This window comes from Macaca mulatta, chromosome X (genome assembly GCF_049350105.2).
Source record: "Macaca mulatta isolate MMU2019108-1 chromosome X, T2T-MMU8v2.0, whole genome shotgun sequence".
NCBI classification, from domain to species: domain Eukaryota; kingdom Metazoa; phylum Chordata; class Mammalia; order Primates; family Cercopithecidae; genus Macaca; species Macaca mulatta.
The window spans coordinates 130,095,254-130,111,549 of NC_133426.1; the positions used below are offsets into that span (position 1 = coordinate 130,095,254).

A 16,296-nucleotide genomic window follows, 5' to 3' on the forward strand; every position below is an offset into this window, starting at 1 on the left:
TTTGAACAGACCAGTTGTAAAATGCATTTTGGGGACAATTTGGAAAATATGAATACAGTCTAGGTTTATTATATGACAGTAATCTAGTTATGTTATGAAATTGATCCTGGAGGATCACCTGAGGTCAGGAGTTCGAGACCAGCCTGACCAATGTGGAGAAACGCCATCTCTACTAAAAACACAAAATTAGCCAGGCATGGTGGCAGGCGCCTGTAATCCCAGCTACTCAGGAGGCTGGGTCAGGAGAATCGCTTAAGCCCAGGAGACGGAGGTTGCAGTGAGCTGAGATCGCACCATTGTGCTCCAGCCTGGGCAACAGGAGCAAAACTCCATCTCAAAAAAGAGAAAAAAGGAAAATGCCCTTCCTTTTAAAAACTGTAAACTATAGTATTTAGGAAGAAGCTTTCATGATATTTGTAACACAAATTAAAATTTTTAATATGGCAACATGTTAATAAACTCAATTGTAAATAATGGGGTTATAAGTATTCATTATACTATTCACTCTTTTCTACATTTGAAAATGTTCACAATAAAATAAGAGAGAAACAAAATGTAAAGCTAAGTTAGATCACATCACTACACTACTCAAAACCCTCCACTGGCTTCACACAGTATCAAAATCAAAAACCTTGCACTGACTCTGTGATCTCATCCCCTGCATCTCTGACCTCATCTCCTACTGTTCTACTCAATCACTCTGATACATCCACACTGACCTCCTTACTTTTCTTCAACATGTCAGGCATGCTGACACTTTAGGGCCACTGCAGTGACTGTTCCCTTAGCCTAGAGGCTCTTCCTCAGACATCTACACAGTTTACATCCTCATATCCTTCATGTCTTTGCTTAAATCTCATCTTTTCAATGAGTATTCTCACTATTCTAGTTAAAATTGCAACCTACCACTCCTGATCTTATCTTGCTCTCTATTTTTCCCCATCTCATTAATTATTTTCTAACATATAATTTACTCAGAATGTAAACATCAAAAAAGAATTTCTGTTTACAGATGAAGCCTTAGTACCTAGTATTCTACCTTGCACAAATATAGATGCTCAATCTCTATTTCTTAAATGAATGAATTTGGGTATGTATAATAGGGCTGAACCATGGTACTACCATTACTATTACTGTGTGTTGAATCCAGAAATCAAAGGGCAATACAGATGAGACCTATCACCTCCTCCTCCTTTCCTGTAACGACAATCCAGACAAGTTTGTCTTCTGGTACCTTCACACTTTCTTGTACTCCCTTCCTGTGCTGTCTCTCATGCTGTCCCCAAGTCCTCTACTGTACAAGTGGAGTATCCCTCATCTAAAATGCCTGGGACCAGAAGTGTTTTAGATTTGGGAATTTTTTTTTTTTTTTCAGCTTTTGGAATATTTGCATACTGGTTAAGCATCCCAAATCTGAAAACCCAAAATCCAAAATGCTCCAATCATCTCCTTTGAACATCATTCAGTGCTCAAAAAGTTTTGGATTTTGGAGCTTTGTGGATTTGGGATGCTCAACCTCTCACTGTCGTTGATACCATAGTGTAATACTAGCATTAAGGGGGAAAAAAAGAAGCCTATTAATCCAAATAAGACCCAGCTGGTCAAAATATGAGTTGGAGAAAGGGATTGTGAACATTTTCCGGTAGTGATGGGAAAGGGGGATGGATGGTGGAATTACACCAGGGACCAATACACAGATTGGCCATACATGCTTGGGAGCCAACTCTCAAGGTTACATCACCTAAGCAGTTCCTGATTTTCACAGCTTTCCTTACTTTACCTTCAAGGCCACAACTTTTCAAAAATATCTGACATTTCTTCCCCTACCCTCCACGGCCCTTAAGAATGCAGATTCTCACAATGACAAGACTTTTTTTTTTTTAAAAAGACAGAGTTTCGCTCTTGTTGCCCAGGCTGGAGTGCAATGGCGCGATCTCGGCTCACCACTACCTCCACCTCCTGGGTTCAAGCAATTCTCCTGCCTCAGCTTCGCAAGTAGCTGGGATTACAGGCATGCACCACCACGCCCAGCTAATTTTGCATTTTTAGTAGACACGGGGTTTCTCCATGTTGTTCAGGCTGGTCTCAAACTCCTGACCTCAGGTGATCCACCTGCCTCGCCCTCCCAAAATGCTGGGATTACAGGCGTGAGCCACCACGCCCGGCCCATAAGACAGTTCTAACAATAGAAACAAAGGGATGGTATTACATAGAGCAATATGAGGGTTAGTCATTCCAAGAACAAGTTATTTCTAAATTAAGTATTTCTTGGCTGAGCATTTCTTATATAAGAAAAATGGTCATTGTCTACAAAAAAAAAAAAAAAAAGGATTATTCAAATACTGTCAACCCCCCCGAGTATATTTTAATTCAGCTCAAAAAAGTTATATTATTTATAAGGAATGTTTTTATACAAAAAGATTTTAATTCTAAAACTTACATTCAACTAACTTGATGTTATGTAGTAGGTCATCATTATTCACTGTCATATGCTCTCAAACCTACAGTCTCCAAAGCCCTAATTTATATTTTAATTAATCATGCACAAGTTAAATTTCAGCCAACCTGTCACTAAAGCAGTTGGCTTCATGTACTCAAGCCCAAAGCAATCATGGTGGCTCTTAAAATCTGATAGAATGCTTGAATCTCTTTCCCAATACCAACAGTGAACATTCTGAGACGGAGTTTCGCTTTTATTGCCCAGGCTGGAGTGCAGTGGCACGATCTCGGCTCATGGCAAGCTCCGCCTCCCAGGTTCAAGAGATTCTCCTGCCTCAGCCTCCAGAGTAGCTGGGACTACAGGCACCCGCCACCACGCCCAGCTAATTTTTTTTTATATTTTTAGCAGAGGCAGGTTTTTGCCATGTTGGCCAGGCTGGTCTCAAACTCCTGACCTCAGGTGATCTGCCTGCCTCAGCCTCCCAAAGTGCTGGGATTACAGGCACAAGCCACTGCACCCAGCCTCCACTGCTCATTTTTGAACAAAGGTATTGTGCTCCTGCCCAAAAACCCTACCATGTCTCTTGTTTGGTATTGAAAAGCTATATGCTTTTAAACTCTTGTCTGCTTTCTCTTCTGTCTGCTGCAGCATCCCAGATCATAGAAAATAAAAGATTAGCAAAGGCAGTAGGTACTATATCATTTAAGAATACTAAAAGGAATTATCTTATTAACCTGACCTCACACTCCAAGAGTACAGAAACAGACACTCCTCTACACCAGAGTAACCTCAGTGCCTAGCAAAGAGCATAATCATAAACATTCAATGAATGCTTTCTGACTAGCTGACTATCCCAGGCAAGTAAACAAATTAGCAGAGTTATACCAAAAGGTAAATGGAGGCCTTATTACATTAAAATCCTCCATGCTATCAAGAGAATTGTCTTCCTAAAACATAGATCACTCATTTATAATTAGTGAGCATTTACTATAGGCTAGGCAACAAACTAATCCATAGGAATTAGTAAAACATAGAACCTGCCCTATATGGTTTACAATCTGGCAAAGGAGATAGATACAATTTATTCTAAGATAATCTGATGGGTGTTAGAAGTTATGTGTCAAGTTTTACGAGAATACAGATTAAGAAGTGACTAATTCTGCATGGGTAAAGAGTCAGCTAAGCCTTTACAGAGCAAGGAGCATTTGCTCTTAAAGAATAAATAGGAGTTCACAAGATGAAGAAAGGAGAAGTGAGAGGGTTGGGTAAGAATAGTTTTTTAGTTATAAAGAACTACAGGAATAAAGGTTCACAGCAATATCTATATCTAAGTTCAAGAAATGGCTAGTCACTTAATATGACTAGAATATTAGATTTAAGAAAAAAAAAATAACTATAAAGATAAGGCCAGAAAGAACAATGCCAAATTGTGAAGAGCTATTTCTGCCACACTTAGAAGTTATAATTTCATCCTACAAGTAAAGGTTTTTGACCAGTGAAGTGCCTCAGTTAGGTCTCTTTTAGAAAGCAACAGTAACAATAATATGAAAGATGGATTGAAGTAGAAATAATCAGAGACACAGATTAGCTTGACAGCTATTTTAGTGGCTTAAGCAAATGATACAAGATGTGCCTTGAATATTTATTCATGTCCCTAAAAAATTCCAATAGCCATTGTTTATAAAATAAAATTCTTGATCTAAGCACAGTGGCACATGCCTGTAAGTCCCAGCTACCTGGGAGGCTGAGGTGGGAGGATAACTTCGGCCCAGGAGTTTGAGACTAGTCTGGGTGAGATCCCATCTCAAAATAAAAAATAATTAAATAAAAATAAGATTCTAACTCTTAACACAGTATTCAAAGTCTGTGACCATCCAAAGTACACATACCTTCCCAATTTCATTTCCTGTCCCTTCTTTTCCCATCTTACAACCCAGCCACATTAGACTATGAACCATTCCTTCTATCTCTTAAATATATTCACACTGCCACATCTTTATTCTCCCATTGTTTGTTACTTACGCAGAGAAAATCTTAATGAACTCCTACTCATCCTTCAAGGACCAGGTTTAAAAAAAGATACATCTACAAAGTCTTCCCTGACTCCACCTCTCCCAAGGCAAAACTTAATAATGCTTTCCTCTAGGCTTTCACATAACATCATTCATACTACCAATATAGTACTTATCCCATTGCATTGTTAGCTATCCATTTATCTATCTCTTCTGCTAGAATGTCTGAGATGAGACCAATCATTTACAAATAAAACAAATTAAATTATACAAACAAGATTAAGAAATTAATCTCTAAATATACATACATACACGTTTTTCTTTACCTGGTAAAACTTGAATTTGAACCCAAGAATATGACACAGTGTTTGCGGTTCACACATACTCATGTAAGATTCTAACAAAGATATAAAGAAGTCGTCATGTTCTGGCCTGCATTCAAACACTTCTAAAATGACATCCAAAACTCTATTGGGATCCAGATTAAAGCATCCTGCAACAGATAAGACATACAAAAATTTAAAAATGATTATACATCATTTCTAGTGAAGCCATTAACTTTCAGGGATAACTCATATAGCAAGATAAAAATGATTTTAAAAACAACTTCCTTTACAAATTTGCTTCCCCTCTCCCAGAAGGAAATAAATCCGCTACACATTTTTGCAGATGAGAATGTGACTTTCCCAGAATCACAGAACGGGTTAACGACAGACCTGGGTTGGTATAGTCCAGGACCTGTGATACCAGTCAAATAAACATTCCTCTATGCCACACTTTGCCTCATCAGTTCTTGATTACTCGAGCTACTGAAACAGGTCCACATTATTAATTCTTGGAAAAACACGAAAATCAAACAATGCATTTTACAAATTAAGCAACTAAAGGGGTTTTTTTTTAATGTTTTAGGCAGAGTATTTGGAATATTGATAAACAGTTAAAAGTCCAGGTTCACAAAAGTGGACAATCATTTTTAAAATCTTTTTTTATTTTATCTTACATATACTACAGAACTATAAAATATAACACTGATTTATATCCATGGCTTTTAGTAGCATTCTAAAGGGAAAAGTGGTATTCTATTGATACTTATAGATCAAAGAATACCAAGGGAGTTGGAGGTTCCTGGTTTACGTCAGTTCCCACATGCCTTTCATCAAGCTGAATGGGATTCTAGTATTTTAAAATATGTATATTTCATTAAACACAGTCCCTAAATGCAAGCTAACCACTTCACTGGGCCAAAAAATAAACACTGATTTCTTCTAATACTGGAGGAGAAAAGAACTGTGATAAATTTAGGGACGTATGTTAGATCTAAACACTTATACCTTATGGATGAGTTAGGGGATTTTTCCAAGAAAATTCTTATATAACCTATTCCTGTCCAAACCCTTTTGTAAGATGGTATCTCCAGTTACTTCTATTAACTCCACACTTATTCATATTAAATGCTATAAAACTAATGTCATTTCATGTTTCATACTACCTTAGCAATCACTTAGAAAACCAAATCCTCCAAATGCAAGTTTTCCCTCTTTTTATGAGATCCAAACTTAAGAACACATTTTCTTCTGCTTCTCATCATACTAAGGAAAAGGACTAAGGCAGTGAGCATGTCTTACTCAAAAAAAGTTCCGTATTTTCATAAACTCTCCAAAAAGACGTTTCCCTGAAGTTCTAGGAAGAAAACTTCTAAATATTTTTATCTACCCCTGTACTTCCAAAAAGTACGGCCTATGAATATAAAAGTGATTCCAAAATAGCAATTAAGATCCTTAAATGCTGCTGATAGCAATGTAAAATGGTACAACCACTTTGTAAAATTGGCAAGTTTCTTTAAAATTTGAACTTACACCTACCATATGACCCAGCCTAGGCATTTACTCAAGAGAAATAAATGTCTATGTCAATACAAAGATTTGTACGCAAATGTTCACAGCAGGTTTATTTGTAATATACAACACTCCTCAAATGTCCATCAACATATAAATGGATAAACAACTTGCCGTATAGGATAAGTGGAGTAAGGATAAGTACAGTGGACATACTCAGCAATAAAAAGGGAAGAACTATTGATACAGGCAACAGTATCAAAGAATCACAAAATAATTATGCTGAATGAAATAAGCCAGACAAAAACAGTACACACTGTATGAGTCCATTTATAGACAAATTCTAGAAAAAGCAAATTAATCTACAGTAACAAAAAGCAGATCAGGCCGGGCACGGCAGCTCACGCCTGTAATCCCAGCATTTTGGAAGTTCAAGGCGGGTAGATCACTTGAGTCCAGGTGTTTGAGACCAGCCTGAGCAACATGGCAAAACTCTGTCACTACAAAAAATTAGCCAGGCATGGTGGCACATGCCTGTAGTCCCAGCTACTCAGGAGGCTGAGGCGGAAGGATTACTTGAGCCCAGAAGACAGAGGTTGCAGTGAGCCAAGAAGAAGAAAATTGAGGGGGAATGGGAGAAATCTGCACTATCTTGTTTGTGGTGTTGTCACAGATGTATATGTATGTTAAAACTCAAAGTGCACACCTTAAATATGTGCATTTTATTGTATGTCAATGAAGCCTGAACAAAGGTGAAAAATGCCTTCACACTGCTGTAACACTGATGATATATTATGGAAGTAAGATCTAGCAAATTCTCAAATCATGTAACTTCTCCTACATTAACTAAATATTAAAAAAATCACTAAATAAAAATGAATTAACACTCTATCATAGAAGACAAAAGAGACACTGAATATAATTTTTGACAAACTGGCTGGCTTGTAATTACCCATTAAGCTACATACACAAAACTCATAAAGAACAGAATAGCAACAAGTTAGATTAAAATCTTTTAAGTGCTTCATTCACATTGCTTTTAAGTTTACATTTTCAGTATGCTGAAATGTGAACCACTAGCATTATATTTTATTTAACAGCATTACTCCATCAAGGCTATTCTATCAGTGACCTTTACTGTCAACTACCCACTTTCTTTCTAGGTGCAATTTAATGCGGTAATCTGAAACAAGAGTTATGCACTTTTATTTATAACAGGTATCACCTTTGCATCTTTCATTACAGAAAATCTGGCTCATGAGTTTTCTATTACTATCTCAGGTGCCGTAAGTCCAAATAATTTTATCCATCAGATAGAAAAGGTAGCCAATTGAAGGTTTAGAAAACTATTTTCATTTATTTTTATGTATTATTATTTTTAGAGACAGGGTCTCGCTCTGTTGCCCATGCTGGAGTGTAGTGGTGCATTCATAGCTCACTGCAACCTCACACTCCTGCGCTCAAGTATCTTCCCATCGCAGCTTCCCAATTTGCGAGGACTACAGATGCACACCAACACGCTTGGGTAACTTTTTTGTAGAGATGGGGTCTCACTATGTTGCCCAGGCTGGTCTCAAACTCCTAGTCTCAAGTGATCCTCCTGCCTTACCCTCCCCAAAGTGCTGGGATTGCAGGCATGAGCCACCATGCCCAGCTGAAAATTATTTTTAAAGTCTTAGTGTTTTAAGTAACAGTTAAACTAGTTCATATACAGTGAGACTCTAATAATAATCAGTAAGTTTGAAAATCCAAAATGTTTCCCTAATGGCAGCTGTAATAGAATACAAGCAGTCTTGTATGCAAACATCTTAGAAAGGCTTTTGTCCAGCCCAAGCACTGATAGTCATGTGATCTTTAGAGAGATCATAAACCTAGCTCCCTAACTTTACCACCAGCTACATTAATACACACACAAACTTATATATATACATATATATATTTACATATACATACATACACACACACACACAAACACACACACACACATGCCTTTATGCCTTTTGAGGAACAAACAAGAAACCATATTTAAAGAGAATAAGTCGAAAAATAAAGAAACTGCAAATCTACAATGGCCATAGATTCCCTCCTTCATTTAAATAAGTATTAAATAACTACCCACCATGTGCCAGGTGCTTGTGATTCTCCGGGAAAATAAAGAGAGGAGAGAGGGGGGATAAACACACAGGCAAGAGAAAATTTCAGGGGTAGTGGAAGGAATGTGCATTATCTCGTTTGTGGTGTTTTCACAGATGTAAAAGTCAAATTGTACACTTTAAATACAAGCATTCTACTATATGTCAATGAAGCCTCAATAAAGCTCAAATTTTAGAGCGATTAGTAAAATGGTTACGCTACCCTTGAGGAGAGTTCACACCTTTTGAATGATATATCTTTGAAGAAATGCACTAAAAAGCAACTGGAGTTTCCCCAAAGATAGAAAAAATGGCCAGTATGTTACAGCGACACCAACTAGGGGCAAGAAATATGGTCAAACTGACAATGACCGTTGTAGAAATTAGGCCAAATTGAGATCTTAACAGGAAAATAAAAGACCAAGAGAGTATTGCAGACATAACTAGGAGAGATGTCCAGCCTATAAATTTCAGGCAAGAAAACGGAATTATAGCCTCAATCATCATGTTCATAAGAGAATGGACCTTAGGAGACAAAGAAAATCATGTTTTTAACAAAATGAAATGATGTATCATGTAGAAAGAATTTCTTTAGAAGCAAGCTAATAAAAATCTATGCTAGACTATTTCTAAGAAACACTATTTGCAAAAAAAAAAAAAAAAAAAAAAAAACCTGCACATGTCAAAGCAAGAACCAATGAATAACAAAATAAAAGTATGATCTAAAAAACAGTAAGAAGGCCAGGCACGGTGGCTCATGCCTGTAATCCCAGCAATTTGGGAGGCTAAGGCAGGTGGATAGCTTGAGCTCAGGAGTTTGAGACCAGCCAGGCCAACATGGCAAAACCCCGTCTCTACAAAAAACACAAAACTTAGTGGGCATGGTTGTGTGTGCCTGTAGTACCAGCTATTTGGGAGGCTGAGGTGGGAGGATGGCTTGAGTTCAGAAGGCAGATGTTGCAGTGAGCCAAGACTGTACCACTGCAATCCAGCTTGGGCAACAGAGCCAGACCCTGTCTCAAAATAAAAATAAAATAAATAACAACAACAAAAAACCCCTATAGTTGGAAACACCAATTGCTGTCTTCTTTTTCATACTACAAAGGGAAAACTTCTAACATATAGCCAAGAAACTTCAATAATGTAAAAACTTAAGTAAAGAAGGCAGCCAACTTCCCTTTCAAAGAAATAGGAGAAAGGTGGCATAATAAGATGTGTCTAAGCTGAATGGACCCTATATTCAGATTGAACCAAAGATAAAATACTAAGTACACTCAAAATCATGTAGTCAAAGGGGTAAAATGTCCCATAATCTATCCAAAACTAAAAATTGTTTGGCTTAAGGATTTATCTTGTTTTTAATGTTACTCTGGTCACTTGAGAGACTGAAAAGGCAAAGACTCTCACTCTACCCTTCCCTAGCCAAATCTGTACCCTTTGACACCAGGCAACAAATGAAGGTCTTGAGGTTTGATGAAGAAAGCTCTGGTTCTGCGAGCGAAGGTAAAGGGGTTAGAGCCTACGCCAGAAGGTCTTGGACCACTAAAACCTAAAACCAGGAAGAACCATTTTCACTCTCTAAAGCTACGCTCAAATAAGCTAGCTCCGTAATTAGTTGTTAGCCAGAACTTTTGATTTAGAGCAAGAATCAGCACTATGGCTTGTGGGTTAAATCCATTCAGCTGTCTGTTTTTGTAAATAAAATTTTATTGGCACACAGTCACTTTATTTATGTACTATCTATAGCTGTTTTTACACAACAATGGCAGAATTAAGTAGTTACAACAGAAACCATACGGTCCACAAAGCCGAAAAATATTTACTATCTCACCCTTTATAGAAAACACTTGCTTACCACTGATTCAGAAGAAAGGAAAGAACACTTAGCAACCACTTGTTTTTATTATATATACTTAAAGTGTACAGCATGATGCTCTGATTTTTTTGAAGGGCATCCAAAAGAGTTCTTACAGTTTAGTTCAGCAAACAAAGGAGTCCACCTGTGATATCCTTTCCTCTATTTCTAAAAGATTTTTTTTGCCATCTTCAAGCAATGGTCACTTGTATGGTGTCTATGACTTGGCAGCTCAACAGTCTACTGTTCACTATTCATTACTATTTAATAAGTTGTTCAAATTTAGTGTCAGATCACAATCACCATGCAGATGCACAATGGTTCTGCTTCCTTGCTTGCACATGCACTAAATAGCCCCAAGTTATCTGGCAGAATATAAAAATTTTGATGTGCCAGAATCTTTTAGGAGCAAATAACAGCCTTTTTTTTTTTTTTTTTTTTTTTTTTTGAGACACTGTCTCACTCTGTCACCCAGGTTGGAGTCCAGTGGCGTGATCTCAGCTCACTGCAACCTCCACTTCCTGGGTTCAAGTGATTCTCCTGCCCGAGCCTTCAGAGTAGCTGGGATTACAGGCACGTGCCACCATGCCCAACTAATTTTTGTGTTTTTAGTAGAGACAGGGTTTCACCATGTTGGCCAGACTGGTCTCAAATTCTAGACCTCAGGTGATCTGCCCACCCCGGCCACCCAAAGTTCTGGGATCACAGGCTTGAGCCACTGCATCCAGCCAAATAACTGTCTTTTAACTAAAGGATGATAAGTAAGGATTTATCCTGGTCAGACCAAGTACCCTGAAAGTATGTGCACCTAAAATGTATACTGCCCAAACTAGGTATCAGTTTCTGACACTGGCTGGTGAAAGAGGTGTCAGAAACTACCTGTCTAGACTGTTCCTAAACAGAAAACAATGGGAATAAACACAGAGAAACCCATCCAAAGAGGCCATGAAAAATAGGATGCTGGTCAGTGAGCTGTTCTGGACAGATAAGACAAGGCCTGGATGAAGTATGCACTAAGAGGGACTCCAATAAATGCTAACAACATTGAAAGAATACTCATTGGAACTGAAGTTTCAACCTCTATTTTCACATCAATGAAAAGTTTCATTCAGGCCGGGTGTGGGGGCTCACACCTGTAATCCCAACACTTTAGGAGGCTGAGTCAGGCGGATCACTTGAAGCCAGGAGTTCGAGACCAGCCCAGCCAACTTAGTGAAACGCCGTCTCAACTAAACACACACACACACACAAAAAAAAAATAGCTGGGCATGGGTGGCCCACGCCTGTAATTCCAGCTACTCGGGAGACTGAGGCACGAGAATCGTTTGAACCTGGGAGGCAGAGGTTGCAGAGAGCCAAGATCGTACCACTGCACTGCAGCCTGGGCAATGAAGCGAGACTCTGTCTCAAAAAAATAAAAGTTTATTTCTCAGACAATTAAAGGGAGGAGGAAATCACCTAGTCAGAGATAAATAAACACTGAGACAGGGAGATGAACTTTCTAAAATTCTCCATGTCAGGAAAAAGAGGCTAAGAGTCAGTATAGATTGTACAAGAATAGAGGAAATATTCATTCCTTTTATACCCAGTATTTATTTATCACCTACATACCAAGTATTAAGGATAAGGTACTGGCCAGGTGCGGTGGCTCACGCCTGTAATCCCAGTACTTTGGGAGGCCGAGGCGGGCGGGTCACGACATCAGGAGATCGAGGTCATCCTGGCTAACACGGTGAAACCCCGTCTCTACTAAAAAACTACAAAAAATTAGCCAGGCGTGGTGGTGGGTGCCTGTAGTCCCAGCTACTCGGGAGGCTGAGGCAGGAGAATGGCGTGAACCCGGGAGGCGGAGCTTGCAGTGAGCTGAGATCACGCCACTGTACTCCAGCCTGGGCAACAGAGCAAGACTCCGTCTCAATTAAAAAAAAAAAGAAAGGATAAGGTACTAAACAAAACCCTAGTCCTCACAGAGCTTACATCACAGGGGGAGGGGGAGGGGGAGGAGGTACAGAGCATATTATATGGTGATATGTGCAAAAAAGAAAAATAATCAGGGAATAATAGGGAGTTTTGACAGGGGTGGGCAGGGAAGGCTTCACTAAGAAGGTGACATTTGAGTACTACTTGGTGGGTCAGAATATAGGTTTAGCCCAATAAATCAAATTGTTTATACTCATAGACTGTCCATATACTTCATGAGCTTACAATTGTGTTTGTTACGCTGTTTTTCAGAAATAGGATCATAGCCTGTTCTCCCTGAGAGCAAAGTTCAAGAAAAGTAAGTAGTGTACATTTTCTAGTAAGATAAAAGCACACCTTCAAGAAAATCCCTCTTTGAAATGTTCCCAAAATAACGAAGGAACGAAAAGGTATAAACTCACAAGAAATAGAAGAAACAGATGTCAACAAAAAAGGATATAAAGTAAAAAAAAAAAACATAGCACAGAATTTTTATGTGGGGAATACTATCTTAAGTAAGTACATGACAGGATACAAGGAAAGACAAACTTATAGCAAAGCAGCACTGACAAGCTTCTCAAGCTAGATCAAAAAACACTCAGGAAAGTGTGGTGCCTACCCTAGAAAGAACAGAAAGGGGCTGGGCACAGTGGCTCAAGCCTGCAATCCCAGCACTTTGGGAGGCCAAGGCGGGCGGATCACCTGAGGTCATGAGTTTGAGACCAACCTGGCCAACATGGTGAAACTCCATCTCTACTTAAAATACAAAAATTAGCTGGGTGTGTTGGCAGGCTCCTGTAGTCCCAGCTACTCGGGAGGCTGAGGCAGGAGAACTGCTTGAACCCCGGAGGCAGAGGTTGCAGTGAACTGGGATTGTGCCACTGCACTCCAGCCTGGCCGACAGAGTGAGACTCCATAGAAAGAAAAGACAAGACAAGCCAAGTCAAAAGAACGAACAGAAAGGAACTAAGGAACCACCACAGGAAGGTTTCTAAAAATGAGTCACGGCCACACAGGTAAGCAAGAGTCCCACAGCCCTAGGGGGCCACCCATCTTGATGTTAAATTGACAACTGGAAGAAACAGCAAAGAAACTACATCAGCTGCCAGAACTAGATTAACTTCAAAGAAAAGGGTATTTAAACAAAAGGCTATTTAGTCGGGCACAGTGGCTCATGCCTATAATCCCAGTACTTCGGGAGGCCAAGGCAGAAGGATCGCTTGAGCCCATGAGTTCAAGACCAGCCTGGGCATAGCGAGACCCCATCTCTTAAAAAAAAAATAAAAATTTTAAAAATAAACTGAAAGCTACTTACTTGCTGGTAAGAACAAGGGTGATTATAGTAAATCTAGTTTTAATTGGATTCCTACACAAAGCACCAGAGGAAGGAGATAAGGATTGGGACACCTTCTCCCTCTTTCGTAGTCATATATAAACTCCAAAAAACAGAGAAAGAATCAAGAAGCTGATGATAAGCACCCCTAAGATGTAACTAGTGAGGCACAAAATATGACTCCTCTGGCAGGTCTCAAGACCCAGGTACCGCAAAATCTTCCCTACGATAGCACACCACCTAGCAAATAATAGAAAAAACTATTTCCACCTTAGGAAAATCGAGATTACCCTATTTTTCTGGTGCTCATTCATCTTTTCCACAGAAGTCAACTACTTCTGGGCCGGGCGCGGTGGCTCAAGCCTGTAATCCCAGCACTTTGGGAGGCCGAGACGGGCGGATCACAAGGTCAGGAGATCGAGACCATCCTGGCTAACCCGGTGAAACCCCGTCTCTACTAAAAAATACAAAAAACTAGCCGGGCGAGGTGGCGGGCGCCTGTAGTCCCAGCTACTCGGGAGGCTGAGGCAGGAGAATGGCGTGAACCCAGGAGGCGGAGCTTGCAGTGAGCTGAGATCCGGCCACTGCACTCCAGCCTGGGTGACAGAGCGAGACCCCGTCTCAAAAAAAAAAAAAAAAAAAAAAAAAAAAAGAAGTCAACTACTTCTTCCAAATGCTCAATGCAAATAAAAAGAAAAAAGTAATGCTACAGGAATTCTACTTAAAGGGTAGGGAGAATAAAAACTTTCCTGTTACACTTTTACAACAGCTGTTGCACTTACTTTAAAAGGCTATTATAAAGATAAAATATGCATCAAAGTCCCTTGTAAAGTTATTTTGAAAAAAGTTCAAAATTACACATCTGTAGGTTTCAAAAGTTCACTGAAGATTTACTGTATTAAAGTTTTCATGTTTGCTTTTCGGTCCTCCATAAAATGGTTGAGAAATACTTAAAAAGAGAAATACCAGAGAAATGTAGGGCACTGTATCAGAACAGTCCATTCTGTTCTTTGTCATCCATTGTCTTTTGAAAGCGTTGGCTTACCACTCAGGATCCCCTCCACAAAAAAGAAAGACTAGACAGAGCAGGACCTAATATTAACATACAAGTAATAGTGACAAAAAGATTTCTCACAAATATCATGCTAAATTTTATAATTACTGATAAAACATTAAAAGTAAAAGCTAAACACCTCTCCCATTCCTTAACCAGAAAAAAAAAAGTATATGGAATGCACTCATTTTGTCTTTATGGATATTCTCCAACAATTAAAATAACTTATCTTAACAACACATACTATACAGATATATGTCTTACCTATTAAAGATTTGATATTTTCTAAGATTAAGTCACTAGTAATACTTCCAGATAAATCTTGCCCCAATTCGGCAATCAGCTTGGCATAACCTTCATTCTCTTCTCTTAACAAATTGAATTTTTGCTGCTTATAACTGAAATCAGATAAATACCATTAAGGGGATAAAATTAATCTCAATTAACAAGCTTGCACAGAGTACTGTATTCTCACTGAATTTTCTTATCTCCAACCTACAACAATCGTAAGAATAGTTGTTTAAAGTTTACTTCTTTGTGTGCCTTTTAGAGTAGAAAACAACAGTGGTTCATATGAGAACCCCCAATATTAATTACACGGGGAAAACCAGTAACACAAGAAAAGGATATTGTTAATATCAGGGAACAATAACATATCACTATTTCCATCTCTAAGAATATACCCCGAGTATAGTCATAGTCATAAATCATTTTATTGCTAATGATGAAAGCATGAGTATTATTTTAACTTTGAATATGGGCAAAAGTAACATTGGTTTTACACAGGTAAAGGTCACTGATGACTCAATAATATTAGGCTACTTTTAGAAGGCAAAAAACACAAGACATGCTAACCACAAACAAAAAAACAGTCTTCAAAGTCCCCTTAGAAGCCACTAGCATTCAAAATATGAATGAAAAAACATACTCAGCTACTTGATCTGAAACGTAAGATACGTGTACTTACAAGAGTTTTGTCTTGATTTTAACTGACTTTTGATTGAATTGCTGTGATTGTTTGATAAGCCCTAATGATTCCAGTGTTTCTGGATCCAGGCGTTCCTTTAAAACTGTGTCTGAAACTAAATACTGTATTAAAAAATATTAAAAGTCATTTATTCCTTAGCATTGCATCCGCAACGTTAAATATATTCAAACTAAAGCTTCCTAAATAAGAATACAAAAATAACATTATATAACAACCTACAATTTATAAAAAGGCTTGGAAGTTCAATTTAACAAATATTATGACTCCAAATATTGAAATATTTTATAAATAGCTTTCAAAAAATTCCCTACAAAATTATATGCATGTTGTATATTGCCTATAAATGACAAGAACTACAGATGAAATTTTCAATATGATTGCATTTGGCTTAACTGGATTTTCACCTAATACAGCACTTAATAGCCTCCTACTTGAAGTTAAATTCTAGTATAGCAAAGACGAGCACCTTCTTCCAGGTCTGAACCATGGCAGTTCTCCCTGGTTCTAAATTTATGAACACAAATGGTTTACCAGACAACAATCATGGCGAGTTCTAGAGTTTATCATTTTTAAACTACCTCTACTCTTTTACTCTTTGCTTACCAGTTTATGAGAAAAAAAAATCCATTTAAAAGCTGTCTACAATCATTTCTACTTACTTTATAAATGCTTACCTTTTTCTTAGGAA

General features: G+C 38.3%; 1 protein-coding gene across 12 annotated transcripts in view; it reads right to left on the reverse strand.

The window, feature by feature from the left end:
* THOC2 (THO complex subunit 2) overlaps positions 1-16,296 on the reverse strand; it is a 132,424-nt gene that overhangs the window by 80,521 nt on the left and 35,607 nt on the right. For all 12 annotated transcript variants that reach the window (XR_013412544.1, XM_015128126.3, XM_077987565.1 and 9 more), the window contains exons 6-8: positions 15,588-15,709; positions 14,885-15,018; positions 4,779-4,945 (exon numbers count right to left, since the gene is read on the reverse strand). Coding sequence is in view for 11 of the 12 variants with exons in the window: in XM_015128126.3 (XP_014983612.1) it covers positions 4,779-4,945; positions 14,885-15,018; positions 15,588-15,709 (423 nt within the window). In the remaining variant the exon portion in view is untranslated. The remainder of the gene's footprint in view (positions 1-4,778; positions 4,946-14,884; positions 15,019-15,587; positions 15,710-16,296) is intronic.